General features: G+C 46.2%; 1 protein-coding gene across 1 annotated transcript in view; it reads left to right on the top strand.

Moving 5' to 3' along the window:
• The first annotated feature begins 635 nt into the window (after nucleotides 1-635).
• Nucleotides 636-20,675, top strand: part of LOC309382602 (complement factor B-like) — a 47,117-nt gene continuing 27,077 nt past the window's right edge. The window contains exons 1-5 of the mRNA XM_081934295.1: nucleotides 636-792; nucleotides 9,603-9,809; nucleotides 12,766-12,951; nucleotides 14,998-15,171; nucleotides 18,856-18,939. Of these exons, the coding sequence (XP_081790421.1) occupies nucleotides 735-792; nucleotides 9,603-9,809; nucleotides 12,766-12,951; nucleotides 14,998-15,171; nucleotides 18,856-18,939 (709 nt within the window). The 5' untranslated portion in view covers nucleotides 636-734. The remainder of the gene's footprint in view (nucleotides 793-9,602; nucleotides 9,810-12,765; nucleotides 12,952-14,997; nucleotides 15,172-18,855; nucleotides 18,940-20,675) is intronic.

The following is a 20,675-nucleotide window of genomic DNA, read 5'->3' as shown; positions in this document are numbered from 1 at the left end:
AGCTGGATTTTGTTTAATGGCCACATGATCCACTTAACAACCGCAGCGATTCACTAAACAACCGTGGCAAAAAAAAAAAAAGCCACGAAGTTGGACGCGATTCACTTAACAACCGCCTTGCTTAACAATGGGAATTCCGGTCCTAATTGTGACTGTAACTCAAATACTGCCTGGATATAAGAAGAGAAACAACATTCTTATGCCTTTTGATGGAAGTCTCTTGTCTGATTTGCAAAGATCTTTATTTTCATAATTTTAAAAAATTGCACAAAAACAATGGCGGTTCCCCCCCCCCCCTGCTTTTGACCTCTGCCATCCCACTAAGGACACTGACTGTAGGTGAAGATTTTGTAGGAGCATTAAAAGCAGGTTGTTGAGTGCGGGAAAGTGCCAGCGAAAGTTTGCCTTGCCTGCATAAAGCCGACGAGAGGAGGTGTTTGTGGGTTTAAAGGTTCCAATGTCTGCCTGACCCTCGGCCTTTTTGCCCCTCTAAGTAGAATTTCAAAACATTTTCAAATAAGCCAGATTTTGGCTTTTGGCTGACCCTTTGTCACCCGAGATGCTTATCAATGGATTTCGTTTACCATTTCCCACAACTCAGCTGCTTTCTCAGGGAGGGGCCAGCCCATCACATGATGGGAAGAAAGCCAAAACTTTTATAAGTACGGCAGCACAGAACTGCATTCCCCCTGCTGTAACGAAAGCAGGAGCGGGGAAAGAGAAAAGGAGCGGGAATGCAGTGCCTGGGCTCGTATATCCACCTTCTCCTCTTCCTGGGGGTGTTTTCTGCAGGTAGGGTGTGATATATTCCAGACCCAGTTTCAAAACTTAATATTATCCCCCTGCTTATGGACTACGAAGCGTTTGGGCTAAAGGTGCAAAAGATTCTCTTCTATCCTCCTTAAATGTATGGTTGCATGCTTGGAGGGTTTGCTTTCACAACATTTCCCCCCCAAAAAAGTGGATGCAGAAGGTCCCAGAAGTGAATTTCCCGTTAGGGATGTAACCCTAGGTTTGGCTTGGCAATGTATTTAAGCTATGATTGTAACAAAATGTATCTGTTACTTTAAATGCTAAAGAGATATAATTGGTTTGTTACCTCACGCAGCCATAAGAGGGAGCCAGAATGACTGCTAGCTCTCTGTTTGTTAGACGCTGATCCGTGTATTGTGAGGTACTGTGGTTTGCTACTGTTAGCTGTTTTTGTGTGCTAAACTGACTATTTGATAACTGAATGACTGAACCGTGTATGACTTGGACTGTTAACCGGACTCTGAATACCTCTATATTTCCACATAGTAAACTACTATATTTTATACTATTCAGTGTCCCTGTATGCTGGTTTGTGCGTGTTCTTCCATATCACTCTCATTACGCTTCTCTGCACACTCACTCTCCTAACGGGGAGCTTAAATTACTTAACATCCCCTTCTACACTATTCCATATTGTTTGATGCGTTATATTCTCCTTTGGCCATTGTTTGGTATTTCATGGTTGAAGAAGAATACACACACACACACACACACACACACACACACACAGAGAGAGAGAGAGAGAGAGAGAGAGAGAGAGAGAGAGAGAGCAATTCCTCCTAGGATCTCTGTACCCTGCTGAAGTATGTGATTTTCGAGCAAGCAGCAAGACACTGAACTAACCAACAAAGCTTAAGGCAGAGGTGTCAAACTAGATTTCTCTGAGGTCTGGATCAGCATTGTAGTTCTACTCTGCAGGCCAGCAGAGGAGGGGAGATGGGACAGAAGCCTCCTACAGCATCCTGCCAGCTGAAAACAGGACATGGGGGTGGCTGGGCTTGTACATCCCCCTGTGTCCCAATTTTGGCCTCATGTGAATACCCCCCACAGCTCATTTTGGCCAGCAGAGGCACCATGGGCCAGTGCTTGGATATTTCTAGGCTGGCCCCGTGGTCCAAATCTAAGCACCTGGCGGGCCAGATCTGGCCCATGGGTCTTGAGTTCGACCCCCATGGCTTATGGCAAGATTCCCAGTAGCTTGACATACTAAGCAGGCAGGGGATTTAAGATTCAAACAAATAGTTTTCCCTTGTTTGAAGCAACTTCAGCATCTGGGTTTGGGTTACTGTTGTGACCCAGCAGGATCCTTTGCAGCTGCTGAGTGACTCAGATAGCGACGAACCCTACGAGTCGGCTATGGAGGAGGTGGAGGACCCTGGGCAGGGTTCAGACGCAGAGCAGGGACCAGAGAGGCTGGTTGGCCACCAGGAGATGCCTGAGGCATGGAGCAGTGGGGAAGATCAGAGAGAGTTTGTCTCTGATGCCCGGCAGAGAAGGGCGGAGAAACGAAGGCAACAGCTGCTCCGGAGACAAGCTCCTTAGAGATAATGAAGCTCAGGAGGTTGGGGCGTGGCCCCTCCCAAGAGCTTATATAAACAGAGATTTTGGAAGGAGACTTCTTGCAGGACACAACCGTTTTTAAAGCAATCTGCAGTACGTCTGGTCTGATCTGTTTCTGTTTGTAACATGCTGGAGAAGCTGTTATCTGTATCTGTTGGAGTCTGGGTTGCTGCCAAGGTCTTATCTGTGAGTTCGTGTTTGGGCTTTCAGCCACCAAGATTGTAGTCCTGTTATTAAAGTGTGGCATCCAGCTAAGCCTGTGTCGGCATTCATTACTGGACGGAGGGGGGGTCAGAACAGGTTACTATGACTCTAGCTTCGAATCCCATTATTTATGATCCCAAGGATCATAAATCAACTAAGACCTCGTCTCTTCCTCGGAATTCCTTGGCTTGACTTTGGGCTGCTTAACTTGGAATTCACCTTTAAAGTTCTTATCTGAGTGATTCATTGTTTGTTTCCCTGCCCTTGCCTTTCTGCTACGTCTACGGCCTGGGTGTTGGGATTTACAGAAACGACTCTTCCCTTTAACACTGTGTGTGCCCAGGAGTTGTGTCTGTCTCCTGAACGGGTGCTAAGAAAGCCAGGATGCAAAAAAAGGGGGGGGGGATTCCATGTGGCATACAACAACAATCAAAACAATTTTGCGAAGTCGTGTCCGACTCACTGTGACACCATGGACAACGTTCCTCCAGGCCTTCCTGTCCGTTACCATCCTCTGGAGTCCATTTAAGTGGAGGAAGCGGAGACTCAGGGGGTTTTTAGTTAGTTGTTTTTTAAATATTTGTAGGGGGGGGTTTCAGGGGTTGTGGGGCGGGTGGGTCAGATCAGGAGCGATGTGAGAGCCGGGCCCCCAGGTGTGGTCGCGAGCAGAAGGGGCGGAAGGGAGGAGGAGGGGGAGGACACCATTCCTATACAGGGCTCTTTAATTCCAACAGTCGCAGGGAGGGGCAGATACGAGGACAATTTAAGAACTTACAGTCGGTTGGGAGACCGCGGTTGCTGGTTACACCCGGTCGCTTGTACCAACCCCCGCGTTCTAGGTGGTCAAGAGTCACAGACCCAGGGCCTAAGGCTGTTGTTATGCAATGCGAGGTCCGTTGTTAACAAGGCCACCCTCATTCACGATCTAATTTTAGAGGGGGAGCCGGACCTCGCAGGAATAACGGAGACCTGGTTGGGCCACGAGGGAGGTCGTCCCCTCGTGGAAATGTGCCCACCAGGATACCGAGCATTTCACCAGCCCCGGGCCCAGGGAAGGGGCGGTGGGGTGGCAGCAATTATTCGGGAGGACCTAGAGCCGAGGGAGTCCACTGTGCCACAGACGTCCGGATGTGAATCCCTTGTTGTGAAATGGGGCCCTGGGAGACAGTTGGGCCTGCTGATAGTATACCTGGCTCCTCGCTATACATCAGCGGCCCTGCCTGAACTCCTTGAGCTGATCGCATCGGTGGCGGTTGAGACCCCCAAACTTTTAGTGATGGGGGATTTTAACCTGCCGTCGGTGGGAGAAGCATCAGAGGGGGTTCGGGAGTTCATGGCTTCCATGACAGCCATGGACCTGACTCAAATGATTCAGGGCCCAACACATGAGGGAGGTCACACTCTGGACCTTGTTTTTGTCTCTGGCCAGTGGCTGAGTGATCTGGGAGGAGGCGACTTAACCATCACTCCCCTGTCATGGTCAGATCACTCACTCCTTCGTCTTGACTTCCCTGGTGCTACCTCCCGCCGCGGGGAGGCGGAACCGGAAAGTTCCAGATGGTTCCGCCCCAGGCGCCTGATGGAACCTGATAGGTTCCAGACGGAGCTTGGGCCACCTCCTGTAACCTTGACCCGCCCCCGGGTAGGGGACCTGGTGGTTGCGTGGAATAATGCAACTACCGGGGCCTTGAACCGGGTGGCGCCTTTGCGGCCTCTCCGGCGGCAACGATCCACCCTGGCCCCTTGGTTTACCGAGGAGCTGAGGGTGATGAAACGCCGCAAGAGACGTCTAGAGAGTCGTTGGAGATCCTCTCGCTCCGAATTTGATCGAACACAGGTACGAGCCCATTTAAGGACGTACCTTGTGGCATTGAGAGCGGCCAAACGTCAATACTGTGCCACTCTCATTGCATCCGCGGAGAACCGCCCTGCCGCCCTGTTTCGGGTGTCCCGCTCCCTCTTGTTTCAGAGGCCGCGGGAGGCCCCTCTACAGGGCAGGGCAGAGGAATTTGGTAAATATCTGCAGGATAAAATCGCTCAAATCCGGAGAGACTGGGTTCCTGTCAGTGATCCCATGGCGAGTCTTGAGGCTTCTATCTGGGAGGAGTTTGACTTGGTTGCCATCGAGGATTTGGACAGATTGCGTGGACGACTGCGACCCACCACATGTTTATTGGACCCGTGTCCCTCCTGGCTTGTACTGGCATCCTGGGAGGTTACACGAGACTGGCTCCTGGGCCTAGTGAATGCTTCGTTGGGAGAGGGGTCTCTCCCGGCCGCCTTGAAAGAGGCGGTGGTGAGACCCTTGCTCAAGAAGCCTTCCCTGGACCCTTTGGAGCTGGCCAATTATCGTCCTGTCTCCAACCTTCCCTTCTTGGCGAAGGTTGTAGAGAGTGTGGTGGCCTACCAGTTCCCACGACATCTGGAGGAAAATGATTATCTAGACCCGCGCCAGTCCGGCTTCCGCCCCGGTCACAGCACGGAGACGGCCTTGGTCGCGTTGGTGGATGATCTCTGGAGGGCCAGAGATAGAGGTTGTTCCTCTATCCTGGTCCTATTAGACCTCTCGGCGGCTTTTGATACCATCGACCATGGTATCCTGCTGCGCCGGCTGGAGGGGTTGGGGGTCCGGGGCACCGTTTTGCGGTGGTTCGGCTCCTACCTTTCTGACCGGACGCAGCGTGTGTTGACAGGAGAAGAGAGGTCGACCCTACGCCCCCTTACTTGTGGGGTGCCACAGGGGTCGGTCCTCTCACCACTCCTGTTCAACACATATATGAAGCCGCTGGGTGAGATCATCCGTGGTTTCGGGGTGGGATACCATCTGTACGCTGATGATACTCAGCTGTACTTTTCCACCCCGAACCACCCCAACGAGGCCATCGAAGTGATGTCCCGGTGGGTGGAAGCCGTACGGATCTGGATGGATGACAACCAACTCAAGCTCAACCCTTCCAAGACGGAGTGGCTGTGGGTACCAGCCCCCCGGTTCAGCCAATTAATTCCATCATTGGCCATTGGGGGCATCCATCTTGCCCCCGTGGAGCGGGCGCGCAATTTGGGCGTCCTCCTAGATGCCCGGCTGTCCATGGATGACCATGTGACAGCCGTGGCAAGGGGGGCGTTCCACCAGGTTCGCCTGGTGCGCCAATTGCACCCCCTACTGGACCGGGATGCCTTGCGCACAGTCACTCATGCGCTGGTGACGTCTCGCTTGGACTACTGTAACGCTCTCTACATGGGGCTTCCCTTGAAATGCACCCGGAGGCTGCAGTTGGTCCAGAACGCAGCCGCGCGGGTAATTATGGGGAGTACTAGGTACTCCCACGTGACACCGCTCCTGCGCGAGCTGCACTGGCTTCCTGTGGTCTATCGGGTGCGTTTCAAGGTTTTGATAACTATCTTTAAAGCGCTCCATGGCTTAGGACCTAGTTACTTGCGGGATCGTATTCTGCCCCATACATCCCTGCGACCAATTCGCTCGCACAGAGAGGGGCTCCTCCAGGTGCCGTCCGCTAGACAATGTCGTGGGGCGGCGCCTAGGAGTAGAGCCTTCTCTGTGGCGGGCCCAGCCCTGTGGAATGACCTCCCTCCGGATATTAGGAATACCTCTGACCTCCGCTCCTTCCGTATTAAGCTTAAGACCCACCTTTTCCAAGCAGCTGGCCTGGCTCAACTTTGATTTAACCATATCGCTCCTGACGGGTTTTTAACTGGGTATTTTAATTATATTTAATTTCTAGGGGTTTTAAATACAGTATTTTAATTGTTTTTATCAATCGATCTCCTCCTTATGTATGTATGTATGTATGTTTTAGTGTACCTTTGTTATATGTTTGTTTTGTTTACATATTTATTTCGAATGTTTCGTTGTACGCCGCCCCGAGTCCTTCGGGAGAGGGTGCGGCTAAGAAATAAATATATTATTATTATTATTATTATTATTATTATTATTATTATTATTATTATTATTATTATTATTATTATTATTATTATTAAGCTCACGCTTACTGCTTTGGTGACTCCATCCAGCCACCTCATTCTCTGTCGTCCCTTTTTTCTTTTGCCCTCCATCTTTCCCAGCATGAGGCTCTTCTCCAGTGAGTCCTTCCTTCTCATTAGGTGGCCAAAGTATTTGAGTTTCACCTTCAGGATCTGTCTTTCTAAAGAGCAGTCAGGGTTGATCTCCTCTAGGACCGACCGGTTTGATCGATCGCCTTGCAGTCCAAGGGACTCGCAGGACTCTTCTCCAGCACCAGAGTTCAAAGGCCTCAGTTCTTTGGCGCTCAGCCTTTCTTATGGTCCAACTTTCACAGCCATACATTGCAGCTGGGAAAACCATAGCCTTGACTGTACGCACTTTTGTTGTTAGGGTGATGTCTCTGCTTTTTAGTATGCTGTCTAGATTTGCCATAACTTTCCTCCCCAGGAGCAAGGGTCTTTTAATTTCTTGGCTGCAGTCTCCATCTGCGGTGATCTTGGAGTTCAGGATAATAAAATCTGTCGCTACCTCCATTTCTTCCCCATCGATTTGCCAGGAATTGAGAGGGCCGGATGCCATGATCTTAATTTTCTTAATGTTAAGTTTCAAGCCAACTTTTGCACTCTCCTCATTCACCTGCATCAGGAGGCTCTTTAGTTCCTTTTCACTTTCAACCACAATCATAAGAACATTTAAAACAACATAAAAATAAATAAAAGGCAAGAATGCCGCCATCTCTCCAGAACAGGAATTCAGAGGCATTGTCTCCGTTACTTCTAGTTTCCGTAATGCTTCTTCATTTCATATAAAAAAGTCAATACAGGCAGTCCTTGATGTACAACGGCTTGTTTAGTGACCACTGAAGGTTACAACGGCACTGAAAAAAGTGACGTAACCGTTTTTCACACTTACGACCGTTTCAGCATTCCCACGATCACGCGGGATTGGAGCACGCGGTGTGTGTGTGTGTGTGTGTGATGCAATCCCCTTTTGCCACCGTCTGACAAAGCAAGTCAATGGAGAAGCCAGATTCACTTAACAACCGTGTTACTAACTTGACAACAACAGTGATTCGCTTAACAACGGTGGCAAGAAAGGTCGTAAAATGGGGCCAAAAAACTCACTGAACAACTGTCTCGTTTAGCAACAGAAGTTTTGGGCTCAACTGTGGTCATTCAGTCGAGGACTACCTGTATCAAAAAGAGCTGCGCGATCTGAATCTTTTGGGAGAAATATCCATCTGTTTCAGTTCCAAGCCTGGAGAAAGACACTGGAAACATGGAGGCTGATTGGAAAGAGGGTTTAATGGTGAACAGGACCACCAAGCACATGGTCCTGTGCAGCTGACCACATGGAGTGGAGAGTGGGGTTTTTTTATACCTTTTCTTCGGCTTTGAATTTGAACTTCCTGTTCCTGTGCGAGAACATGTATTCTATTGACTGTTGTCAGATTCATATGGGGTCATGCTTGTCTGAGCTCCCAGGTTTGGTTGAAGTTTGCTGAGTGATTCAATGTCCTTAGGACAGCGATGGTGAACCTTTATTGGCTCGCGTGCCATAAGCGGGGGGAGCGCAGGGGGGTCATGTGCGGGCGTGCCACACCCATAATGCAATGCGTGACACACACACACCCGTATGCATGCATGCAGTACAGGCGCTCCCCACCATTTTTCGTTGCTTTTTTTGCCCTCCCCAGGCTCCAGAGGCTTTACAGGAGCCTGGGGAGGGCGAAAGCAGCCTCCACCGCCCCCCCCAGAAGCCCTCCGGAGGTTTGAGGGACCTTCAGGACGCTTCCCTGAAGCCTCCGGAGCAGTCAAATTGACCCTCCGAGCAAACCGGAAGTCCGTTCCCGAACTTCTGGTTTGCCCATAGGGCCGGTCTTTTGCGCTCCGGAGGCTTCGGGGAAGCTCATGAAGTGTCCGGGGGGCCTCCAGGGGGGAGGGGGGAGGCTCTTTTCGCTCTCCCCAGGCTCCTATAAAGGCTCTGGAGCCTGGGGAGGGTGAAAAATGGCTTTTAAAAAGGGTGAACTCCGCTGGCCAGCCCGCACATGCGCGCTGGCCAGCTGACAGGGCAGCGTCTCGCGTGCTCTGACAAATGGCTCCGCGTGCCATAGGTTCGCCATCACTGCCTTAGGAGATTGTGCAATGCAGTGAGCTCTGTGTCTTCCGCTAAAGGGTCCTATGATGTCCTGAAGGGCCATGTCTTAATCCCATCACCCTGGAGCTGATAGTCTTTTGTCTTGTAGATAGGCTGACCCAGTCCTGCTGGGGCTACTAAGAAAGGTGGCCACTGCTTTCCAAGAGCATGTTTCTCCTTTAGGGAAATATAAATATTCTGCCTTTTTAAATATTTCCCAAAATATTTTGTTCTGACTGAGGCTTCTCAAGAGCATGAAGCAAACTCCTTGTCCTGACAAAAACCCCTCTTGTGAATTTACGGTGAATTCTGCTCATTCACAGCCAGCAAAGTCTTTCAAGGGAGGATTTACACTCACCAACCTTATTTGGCTTGGAGAGCTGAATATCTGCAAAACTTGGCAGAGTGTCTTGGAGAGTCGCGAGCAAATTAATCGAACTAATTGTCTCCTGCAAACTCCACTCCCTTTTCGCTCTTCTTTTATTTCCTCTGGGAGGGGCCATTCACCATCTACCTGTGGCCTTACTCCCAAGTTGACCCTTGTTCCTTAGCTGTTCCCTTCGTCTGGCAGCTCTGTGCACGCGCACACTGGGAACAGACTCCAGCTGTTCTTCTGCCCCACTGATGTCTCACTCTGAAGGCATTTGATAACGGGCATACGGCTCTTTCCCCCTCTCTGCCTCCGACGCAGAGCCCTCAACAGAGCCTTCCCCAGACTCCAGGACCGGCCCATGTTCCTCCCCAACCTCCTCACTGTCTGAATCTGCTGCCAGTTCCACTGGCTGCTGGTGGGCCACAACCTATTTCATTCTTCTAGGAGAGGGATGGGTGCCAACTTTGTACAATTCTGGCTAACACTTTCACCACTCTGCTACCCTTTCAACTTTCCACTCTGCTTCCTTTCTAGGTGCAGTCGATGGAGCCTGCGACCCTAAAGCTGCTGAGATCATAGGAGGCAATTATACTCTCCTGGAAGATGGAACCTCATTGATCTATGACTGTCCTCAGGGACAGTATCCCTATCCGACACAATTCCGGTCTTGTAAGAGGGGCAACCAGTGGAGCCCCTTGAAGGGCAGGGACGGCAGGACTGTCGAGCAGGCTGTGTGTCAAGGTATAGTGGATTCATTTCTCAAAACAGAGGCCTGGTATGACAACTTCCCTTCTTCCTCTCAGACTTCATCGCCAACCAAGTCCAGGGTTTTCCACCACAGGCATTTTTGTAACTGTATAAAAATACCCCGTGGGAGTCACTAGCAGACTTATCAAAGTGCAAAAACATGTTTACTTTACTTTTATCTATTGTATTAGGCAAAGGTATAGATTCCCCTCACACATGTGTGCTAGTCATTCCCGACTCTAGGGGGAGGTGCTCGTCTCCGTTTCAAAGCCGAAGAGCCAGCACTGCCCGAAGACATCTCCGTGGCCATGTGGCTGCCTTCCCACCATAGGTGGTTCCTATTTTTCTACTTGCATTCTTTTGCGTGCTTTCGAACTGCTAGGTTGGCAGAAGATGGGACAAGTAACGGGAGCTCACTCCGTTACGCGGCGCTAGGGATTCAAACCGCCGAACTGCCGACCTTTCTGATCAACAAGCTCAGCGTCTGAGCCACTGAGCCACCGCGCCCATCATTTCCACCGGAGGCCTTTTTGTAACTGTACTTTTAAAAACCCCGTGGGAGTCACTAGCAGTCTTATCAAACTGCAAAATCATGTTTACAATACAATACAATGCAATAGCAGAGTTGGAAGGGACCTTGGAGGTCTTCTAGTCCAACCCCCTGCGCAGGCAGGAAACCCTATACCGTTTCCTTTATTTTATGTTTACTTTACTTTGATCTACTGTATTAGAAACATTTATAAAGGCGCCTATCTTAAAAACAACTCTGGTTGGCTTACAACCAATAAAACAATATTCATCAGAATGAAAAGAACCACAATAAGATTAAAACCAGGAAGCCGGCATGCAACCCTGAAGCACCCACACACCTCCTTTTAATTTTTAATTTAATCTATCGGGTTTTTTTAGGTGGCTCCCATTTCCCTGAACTTGACATGTATTGTGGTTTTATGTGGTTTTCACGCTTTTTATCTGTAAACCGCCCAGAATCACTCTAAGAGTGGGAGGGGAGTACCTATGTTTGATAAATTTGTGTGTGTGTGTGTGTGCGTGTGTGCGTGTGTGTTTGTGTGTGCGTGTGTGTGTGTGTGTGTGTTCCAGCATAATTCTGGAACTCCTCAAGCAATTTCAACCAAACTTGGTACACAGATGACTTAATCTCTGGAAACAAATACTGTGGGGGTAAGGCTCCCCTAACACCTGGGGGAGGGTGTGTTCTGTTAAGATACAGCCTGTTGTGCCTTAAAATGGCTTGTACTGTACAGCGCGGTGTAGTTGCCATGGTAACGCTTCCACAGTACTCCACAAGGGGGCTCCCTCTGGTAAGGGGGAATATCCAACATTAGAAATTATGTTTGGTCTGGACATTTTCAACAAAATCAGGGCTTTTTCTGTCTAATACAGGATTAGAATAAATAAATATCCAGGCAATGCCGAGTTATCAGCCAGCGAATAATATTTAAAAAAAATCTTGGTCGTATAGTGGTTAGAATGCAGTATCGCAGGCAAACTCGGCCCAAAGTCTGGAGTTCGATCCTGACCAGCTCAAGGTTGACTCAGCCTTCCACCCTTCTGAGGTCAGCAAATTGAGGAGCCCGATTACTGGAGGCAATGCGCAAATAAAGGGTTACGTTATAAAGCTCCCATATAAAGATATATAAAGATATGTCGGAACGCCATTGCTCTTGTTAGGGTTGAGCCCCAAATTTCAATGTGCTAAGTAAGACAGTTGTTAAATGGGTTTTGCCCCATTTTATGATCTTTCCTGGCCTGGTTGTTAAGTGAATCGCTGCAGTGGATAAGTTAATAAAGTGGTTGTTAATTGAATCTGGCTTCCCCATGGACTTTGCCTTGCAAAAGAGGGGATCGCGTAACCATCACAACACTGTAATTGTAATAAATATGAGACAGTTGTCAAGCATCCAAATTTTGATCATGTCTCTTTGGCGATGCAACAAGAGTCATACAAGTGAAAAATGGTCATAAGTCATTTGAGCAATCACTAGCAATAGCACTTAGACTTATATACTGCTTCATAGTGCTTTACAGCACCCTGTAAGCAGCTTACAGAGTCATCCTATTGCCCCCAACCATCTGGCTCCTCATTTTACTGAGCTGGGAAGGATGGAAGGCCGAGTCAACCTTGAGGTTAGGATCAAACTTCTGGCAGTGGGCAGAGTTTGCCTGCAATACTGCATTCTAACCACTGTGCCCCCACGGCTCTCTAAACGAATGGCTGTAAATTAAGGATTACCTGTAGTGATATTTGTGTTAGAATGCAACTTTCCTTTCATCACTCCTGTCAACGTTGCTTCTAGGCATGCCACAGTCTATGCAATTCTTTGTGGCTTCACAATTATAATGGTCTCCGATGAGCAGGGCCAGATTGATTGTGAATTGCAATTGTGGAACTGGAAGGAGCTGGAGCTGGGATTGGATCAGTGGTGGGATTCATTTTTTTTTACTACCAGTTCTGTGGGCGTGGCTTGGTGGGCGTGGCAGAGGAAGGATACTGCAAAATCCCCATTCCCTCCCCACTCCTGGGGGAAGGATACTGCAAAATCCCCATTCTCTCCCCACTCTTGGGGGGAAGGATACTGCAAAATCCCCATTCCCTCCCCACTCTTGGGGGGAAGGATACTGCAAAATCCCCATTCCCTCCCCACTCCTGGGGGAAGGATACTGCAAAAACCCCACCCTACTAACCTGCTTTCCAGCTCCGCTCTCCGTTGCAGGGCAACAAAAGAAGACCCAGCCAATCAGCTGGGACTTGGGAGGCAGCGGATAGATCAGGGGCGGGGCTAGCCAGTGGTGGTATTTGCCTGTTCTCCAAACTACTCAAAATTTCTGCTACCGGTTCACTAGAACCGGTCAAAACCGGCTGAATACCACCTCTGGATTGGATAGGACATGCAGAAAAATTGACCGATGTTTTTTCTCTTCCATCCAGCCATCCGGTGTGTCAGGCCTCTAGAATTTGAAAATGGCGTATTTGAGACCACCCAACAATTTTACAGCATAAACCAGGAGCTGAATTTCTCTTGCTACGATGGATACAAACTGCGAGGGTCCCAGATACGTACTTGTCTCCCCAGCGGGAAATGGAGTGGAGAAACAGCCATATGTGATGATGGAAGTGAGTCTGATTATCCTTCATGATCGAAATCTTCCATTTCTTCCCCCTTGGGGAAAGGTCTATGGAAATTCTCAATCATCCAGCTTGCTTGTCCCAAAAATGCTTCTGAACGGAACTAAAGAAGCTTCTTGGATGAGAAGCGAAACATTTTCAAAGAAAAAAAAACAAGAAAATCCAGTTGCCTTTTGAGGTGGGGGTGGGGAAGCACCTCTGAGTTACCCTTTGGGGGAATGTATTCATGATTTGAACGTGTGGTTGTCCTCTGATTGCTGTATTTTTTTATGTTATACTTTTTTAGTTTAGGGAATTTATATTACTGCCTATTCGCCCATGGTGACTCAAGGTGGCTTACAAGAATATAAAAACTTCATATATGAAACAATTAAACTAATAGAAGAGAATAATCATATAGTAAAATAATATAGTAAAATAACCCCCACCCCATGCCCCAGCAACAGCAAATCACACGAGTCGTTTAATGGGCTCCATCCAGCTCTGGGTTCCCCAGGCCCGCTGGCAGAACCAGCGCCTTCCAGAAGAGTGCTAAAGTGGGGGCCATTCTAATCTCTGGGGTGGTATGTTCCAGAGAGAGGGAGCCACCACGGATAAGGCCCTTCTTCTGGCTCCCACCAGGTGTTTCTCTCGAGGGGATGGGACCCTGAACATTCCTTACTTGCCCCCTCTGATGGATCAGGTAGATGTGACCAGCAAGAGACAAGTTCCGCAGATAACCTGATCCCAAGCCATGAACAGTTTTAAAGGTGACAAACAGCACCTTGAATTGTACCCGGAAGCAAATCAGCAGCCAATGCAGCACCTGCAGGAAAGGTGATACGTGTGCCTAGCGAGGCCTGCAGAAACCCAGGCAGGCTGCTACATTTTGCACCAACTAGAGCTTCCGGATACTCTTCAAGGGCAGGCCCACCTACATTGCAATAGTCAAGACGGGGAGTGACTCGGGCTAACCTTTTTGTTGTTCGGTGCCAAAAATGCGAGCACGCCTATGCGTGTGTGCCAGCACCCATAATGCAAAGCGCACACCCCCATGCGCATGCGTGCACCACCGCCAGCACGCTTCACACACACACTCATGTGCGCCTCACTACTTGCCTCCAAGCTGAGCTTGGTATTTCCTTCGGGGTGGGTGGGGGAGGCCGGTTTTGCTCTCCCCAAGCTCCAGGAAAGCCTCTGGATCCTGGGGGGTGGGGGTGGGTGTGGAGCGCAAAAAACAGGCCAATCAGTTTCGAGCTTCCAGAGTTTTGTTTTGCTTTGTTTGTTTTTGTTTTTTATTGGATTTATATGCCGCCCTTCTCCCAAAGGACTCAGGGCGGCGTACAACATTAAAAAACACACATCCTGAAAGTTAAAAAGAAATTAAATACATATCCAAAAAAAAACCATACAATTAATCAGTGGAATGACTTTACTCCTGAAGTTGTGGAAGCACCATCACTAGAATCTATGGAGATTCTCCATCCAGGTCATGGTTGTCCCAAAGGTGCTTTTTCAAGAGGCAACTGGACTTTCTGGTTATTTTTCTTTGAAGATTTTTCACTTCTCATCCAAGAAGCTTCTTCAGCTCTTCTGAGAGCTGCACAGAGCTGGAAAAGCTTCTTGGATGAGAAGCGAAACATCTTCAAAGAGAACACCAGAAAGTCCAGTTGCCTCTTGAAAAAGCTCCACCATCACTGGAGGTTTTTAAGAAGAGATTGGACAGCCATTTATCTGGAATGAGTCTCTTGCTTGAGCAGGGAGTTGGACTAGAAGACCTCCAAGGTCCCTTCCAAATCTGTTATTCCCTTAATTCTTAACATTCTTGAAGTCCACACATCTTCAAATTGCCAAGGTTTGAGAAACGCTGGTCTAGAACGATAGAACTGAAAACCAATGATTTCTCAAAGAGTTTGTATCATACATTGACGGTGTTCGATGTGTGGTTTAACTGTTTACCACCTTGAGTGCTTGGGAACGGCGGTAATGCAGAAATTGTACTTGCAGAGAAATAAATACATCGGTGTTTCATTCCCTTCCCCCTCTCCTTTTCAGCTGGCCATTGTCCTGACCCAGGAATTCCCATTGGCGCCCGAAAATACGGCACAGAGTATCAAAGAGACAGTTTAGTTCGCTACGAGTGTTCTAGAGGGCTGTCTCTTATCGGATCTAAAGAAAGAGTTTGCCAAAGATCAGGAATTTGGAGTGGATCTGAACCAGAATGTCGAAGTGAGTAAATAGGATAGGGAAAAGATGGGCTTTGCATCTGACAAGGTGAATTTGTCAAGGTTCCAAGTAACAGACCCAATGCAATCAAAACTCCGAGGCCAAAGAGCTCCTCAAAGTCCAAATGTATTACGCATGTCATATTGGCACATCTGGTGCAAACCTGACTCTGGAAGTCCCAAGGTTTTCCTCACCCAAATGAAAAATCAAAGTTCTTCCCCCCAGCCCACATTTCCATCATATCCGAGGTGGTATTCAGCAGGTTCTAACCAGTTCTGGAGAACCGGTAGCGGGAATTTATATATATATATATATATATATATATATATATATATATATATATATATATATATATATATATATATATATATATATATATATATATATATATATATATATATATATATATATATATATATATATATATATATATATATATATATATATATATATATATATATATATATATATATATATATATATATATATATATATATATATATATATATATATATACACATACATACATACATACATACATACATACATATATATATATATATACATACACATACATATATATATATATATATATAAATTTTTATTTTTAGACAAACATAAAACAAACAGACATAAACACACACAAAATTAAAATCCTTCTCCAATTACTTACAGCGTGTCGATTGGTTACAAAACGTTTGTGCTTTCTCACAATAGTCTTCACTTGCAATTTACATAAAGACTCATATCATCATTCTAATATATATGTATACAATTGTTATGGTTATTAAACATTCATTTGACTATAACTATTATTACATCCTTTTTATGTAAAATATTCTAAATTTAAGATAAATTTATGTTATGGCATTTACATCATCCTGAAATCATCCAATAGTATTACTGTGAAGTTTCCAAGAGTTGCCCTAATTAATTTATGAGTCCCGAAACAAGGTTAAAAAAAACCCCATTCATTTATTAGGACTAACATCTTGGCACGGACTTCTGTGTAGCTGAAACTAAATCCCACTTAATGGGCATCTGACCTTTATCCCTGTGCCCCCCCCCCCTCTGGCTGAGGTCATCAATCACATTCTCCAACAGGACATTATGGCAGGGTTCTGGACATGCACATTCACATCCCAGTACAGAAATATGAGACTTTTACTCTGGCCAAAAGTATGCATGGCATTCTCCCCCCCCCCCACTTTTCAAGTTGATAGTAGTCATGGAAACGCTTTAGGCGCTGACAATTACATCTTTATATTCTATTCTATATAGAATTCTTTATCTTTTATAACAAAGCTTTTAAACATCCTCTCCATAGTCCTCACTTACAATTTATATAAAATTTCATATTATCAATCTAGTGTATATATATATGCATTATTATCATTATTCATCATTTATTTAGCTATAACTATTATTACTTTATTTTATACATACTATTCTAAATGTAACTAAGTTTAACTTAATTTTTATTCTAACATTTCATTTCATCATCCTGTATCCTTCCGTGCATGTATGTCCTGTATATATGTATGTTTATGTGTTTGTATACATGTTTTATGTTTTATATACTCCATTGTACGCCGCCCCGAGTCCTGTCTGGAAAGGGAGCGGCTAATAAATTTAAATTTATTATTATTAGTAGTAGTAGTAGTACAGTCCTATATCTCTTGCCATTTGTGGTATTTGTATTCTAATTGTTTTCTTGATAAGTCTTATGTGGACTTCTCTTGGCACCTTGTTGTTCCTTGGGTATCTTGTAAAGACTCGAAACCCTTCATTTGTTCCTTCCATCAGCTTGCCTTTAGTTATCACTGGTGCTTCTGCCAGAATTTCTCTCATTGTTTCTGCCAAATTCTCTCCCTTTTCTTCTTCCATGTTTTGAGGTTTGAGATAGGGTTCCAGTTCGTTAATCTCTCCTTTCAACATTCCACTCCTGTCGTTTCCAACCACGCACGATTTGTTGTCAATGTCAACAATTTTCTTATTACTTTGTTCATATTTTTCTTCAATTTTTTGAACTCTATCCTCAAATTTCATCATCGTTTTATAAATATTCTCAACTCTTCCCTCTATTTTTTTCTGTTTTTTGTTCTATGTTCTCCATCCCCTCTTAAATGTTTTTGTACTTATTTGTACTTTTTGAATTTCAAACATAATCATTTGCAATGTTAATTTTTCTTCTTCTTCAGATTGCGCCATTCTTCCAGGTTATAAACACTGCCACTAAAACATCCAAAGCTTTTTTATTAAGTTTTGAACAAGTTCACTATAATCTTTCAAGTCAAGGTTTTCTCTTCACTCCAGTCCAGCTATTGATAGTACTCCAGAAGAGCACCTGCATAAACAATCCATACTCTTCCCACTATCCCTTTCAATCAACAAAATCAGGAGCCTTGAAGTATTAGATATGAGTCAGATGTTCACAGGAAATAAAAAAACAATGTTTCCAAGCCTCCAGCCTATAGATGGCAGTGTTGCTTCTTTTTCCTCTGCCTCTACCCCTCTCTTTAAATTCCGAACTTAAGAGAGAGAAACAAAGTGCTTAAAAGCAAACAATCCAGCTGAGCGTTGTAAAAAGAAAAGAAAGAGAATCATAATTCACAAATATGAAAAAAGAGGAAAAATAGAACAAGAGGGAAAAAAGAAACCAGTCCAATTTAAAAAGTAAGAGGCATTTGTAAAAGTTCCATCCATTAAAAAAAAAAAAGCAAAATTTAAAAAAGATAACACACTAAGTTTAATTCAGGCTTAATTCACAGCTTGCTCTCTTCTGTCTTCAATTTTAATTTTACTCTAAGTCTTTTTGGGTGTTCTCTTCTCTAATAGTAAAATTTATCTCACCATTTGACACTCTCTTTCTCCTGCTTTCCTTCCATTCAGGGGCTGTCCCAACCTTCTGCAGCTTCAATGGCTGCTTCTCTTTCACCAGAAAAAAGAGCTTCTTCTGGATCAATCATGGACTTTGCAATGTCCCTGAGATCAGCAGGGTGTGCCCTTCTCTATCACTGTCTCTACGGGACGGTTTAGGTCCAAAAGGGCCGTCCAGCAGCAGAGATATCGACAGCAATCCTGGATCTCAGTCCCGCCCTCCCGGTAGCAGAAATTTTGAGTAGTTTGAAGAACCGGGAAATACCACCTCTGATTGGCCCCGCCCCCATCTATTCTCAGCCTCCTGAGTCCCAGCTGATTGGGAGGAAATGGGGATTTTGTAGTATCCTCCCCCTGGAGTGGGAAGGGAATGGAGATTTTATAGTATCCTAGCCACGCCCACCAAGCCATGCCCACAGAACCGGTACTAAAAAAAATTGAATCCCACCATTGCATCACATGGTCCAACCAGGTCACAATCTTAACTCCTGTTGGTTTAAGTCCACGCCTCCCCAGCACCTGGTCCTGGTGAGAACGTCCTTAATTTCCAGGAGAAAGAATTTTATTTTGGCTACAAAGTCCCCAACTATCTCTACTCCTTCCCTGCCATTCCTACAGCTCCAACCACTTAGCTGTTGCAGCCCTGAAGATGCTCCATCATGGCCTCAGGGTTGACACTGTTACTGTTTTCTCTCTTTTTTGCCATCATTTATGGAACTATTGGGTTTTTTTTCTACCCTTACATACACACACACACACACACCCCACTGGGAACCAAATTCACTGTCTCTTTCTTTTTCCCCCCAGGCCAATTCACTTATGATTCTAAAGAAGAAATCGCCACCAAGTTTCTTCCATCCCTCATTGAAGTTGCTTTGTCTGCCAGCCAAGGTAAATTTTTGTAAGTGTGGTAGGAGATCAGGGGTGGCTGCTGGGGGTTTGCAGGGGTTTGGGAGAACCTCTAGCTAAGATTCTGTGCAGTTCGGAGAACCCCCAAATCCCACTCTGGTTGGCCCACCCCACCCCACCCTGCCCCTCCCAGGAGTCTCCATGCAGCCAGTTTTGGATGCAGGTAAGGGCATGTGCAGAGGCTTACGGAGGGTGAAAATGGGCCTACTGGAAGTTTGGGAAGTCCAGAAACCTTAACCGTTTCCAGACTCCAGAGGGCCTCCGAAGCCCACGGAGGACAAAAATGCCACCCCCCCCCCCATCTTGGTCCAGGAGGCAGACTAGGCCACGCCCATCGTGGCCACGCCCACCCAGCAACCAGGCACAGAACCCCTTGCTTAGTTTTTTGAAGCCCACCCCTGGCGTAGGATAGGAGACTGGGGCATCATTTCCCCTGCTTTCGTCATTGGAATCATGTGGTATCATCCTTGGTAGAAGGACTACTTGTTAAAGATTCCAATGCAGTTATCCACGTCTGATTGCTGCCATCTTTGTGAGGTGGGCCAGGTCAGGAAAGAGACTGAGGAAGGATCTTGAGAGCTTGCCAGAATTTCCTTCATTTCCTTTCTTATGCCTAGCAGAAACAAGGTGTGGGGAAAAAAGCATAACGATTGTCATACTGCAAACCCCATGCCTTATATTAGGGGGTCCCCATACTTGGCAACTGTAAGACTTGTGGATTTTAACTCCCAGAATTCCCCAGCGAGCATGAAATAGGAATAGCACTTAGACTTATGTACCGCTTCACAGTGCTTTAACAGCCCTCTCTAAGTGGTTTATAGAGTCAGCTTATTGCCCCCAACAATCTGGGTCCTCATTTTACGCACCTTGGAAGAACGGAAGGCTGAGTCAAGCTTGAGTCAGTGAGAATTGAACTGCCGAACTACTGGTAGCAGGAAGTCAGCAGAAGTAGCCTGCAGTACTGCATTCTAACTACTGTGCTACTGTGGCTCTTCACAAGTCTTAAAATTACCAAGTTTGGAGAAATAGCTAACACTCCAGAAGATAGGCTCAAGATCCAGATGGATTTCGACAGACTTGAGCACTGGGCCCTGTCTAAGAAAATGAAATTCAACGTACACGAAAGTAAGATTTTATACTTAGGCAAGAAAAACCAACCGTATGGGTACAGACTAAGAGAAAACTGGATCAACAGCAGTAACAGTGAGAAGGATCTTGGTCCTCACGGACAATCATTAGCAGCCAAAAAAGCCAACGCAGTTCTAGGCTGCATTAACAGAGGGATAGAATCAAGATCACGTGAAGTGTTAATACCAATTTATAATGCCTTGGTAAGGCCACACTTGGAATACTGCATTCAGTTTTGGTCGCCACAATGTAAAATAAGATGCTGACACTCTGGAAAGAGTGCAGAGAAGAGCAAGAAAGATGATTAAGGACTGGAGGCTAAAATATATGAAGAACGGTTGCAGGAACTGGGTATGTCTAGTTTAATGAAAAGAAGGACTAGGGGAGACGACATGATAGCAGTGTTCCAATATCTCAGGGGTTGCCACAAAGAAGAGGGAGTCAAGCTATTCTCCAAAGCACCTGAGGGTAGAAGAAGAAGCAATGGGTGGAAACTAATCAAGGAGAGAAGCAACTTAGAACTGAGGAGAAATTTCCTGACAGTTAGAACAATTAATCAGTGGAACAGAAAATGCCTCCAGAAGTCGTGA

Source organism: Natrix helvetica (assembly GCF_964273705.1).
Source record: "Natrix helvetica genome assembly, chromosome: 1".
In the NCBI taxonomy this organism is placed as follows: Eukaryota; Metazoa; Chordata; class Lepidosauria; order Squamata; family Natricidae; genus Natrix; species Natrix helvetica.
The sequence above is the reverse complement of the archived record's forward strand: the minus strand, read 5'-3'. Positions and strand labels throughout refer to the sequence as shown.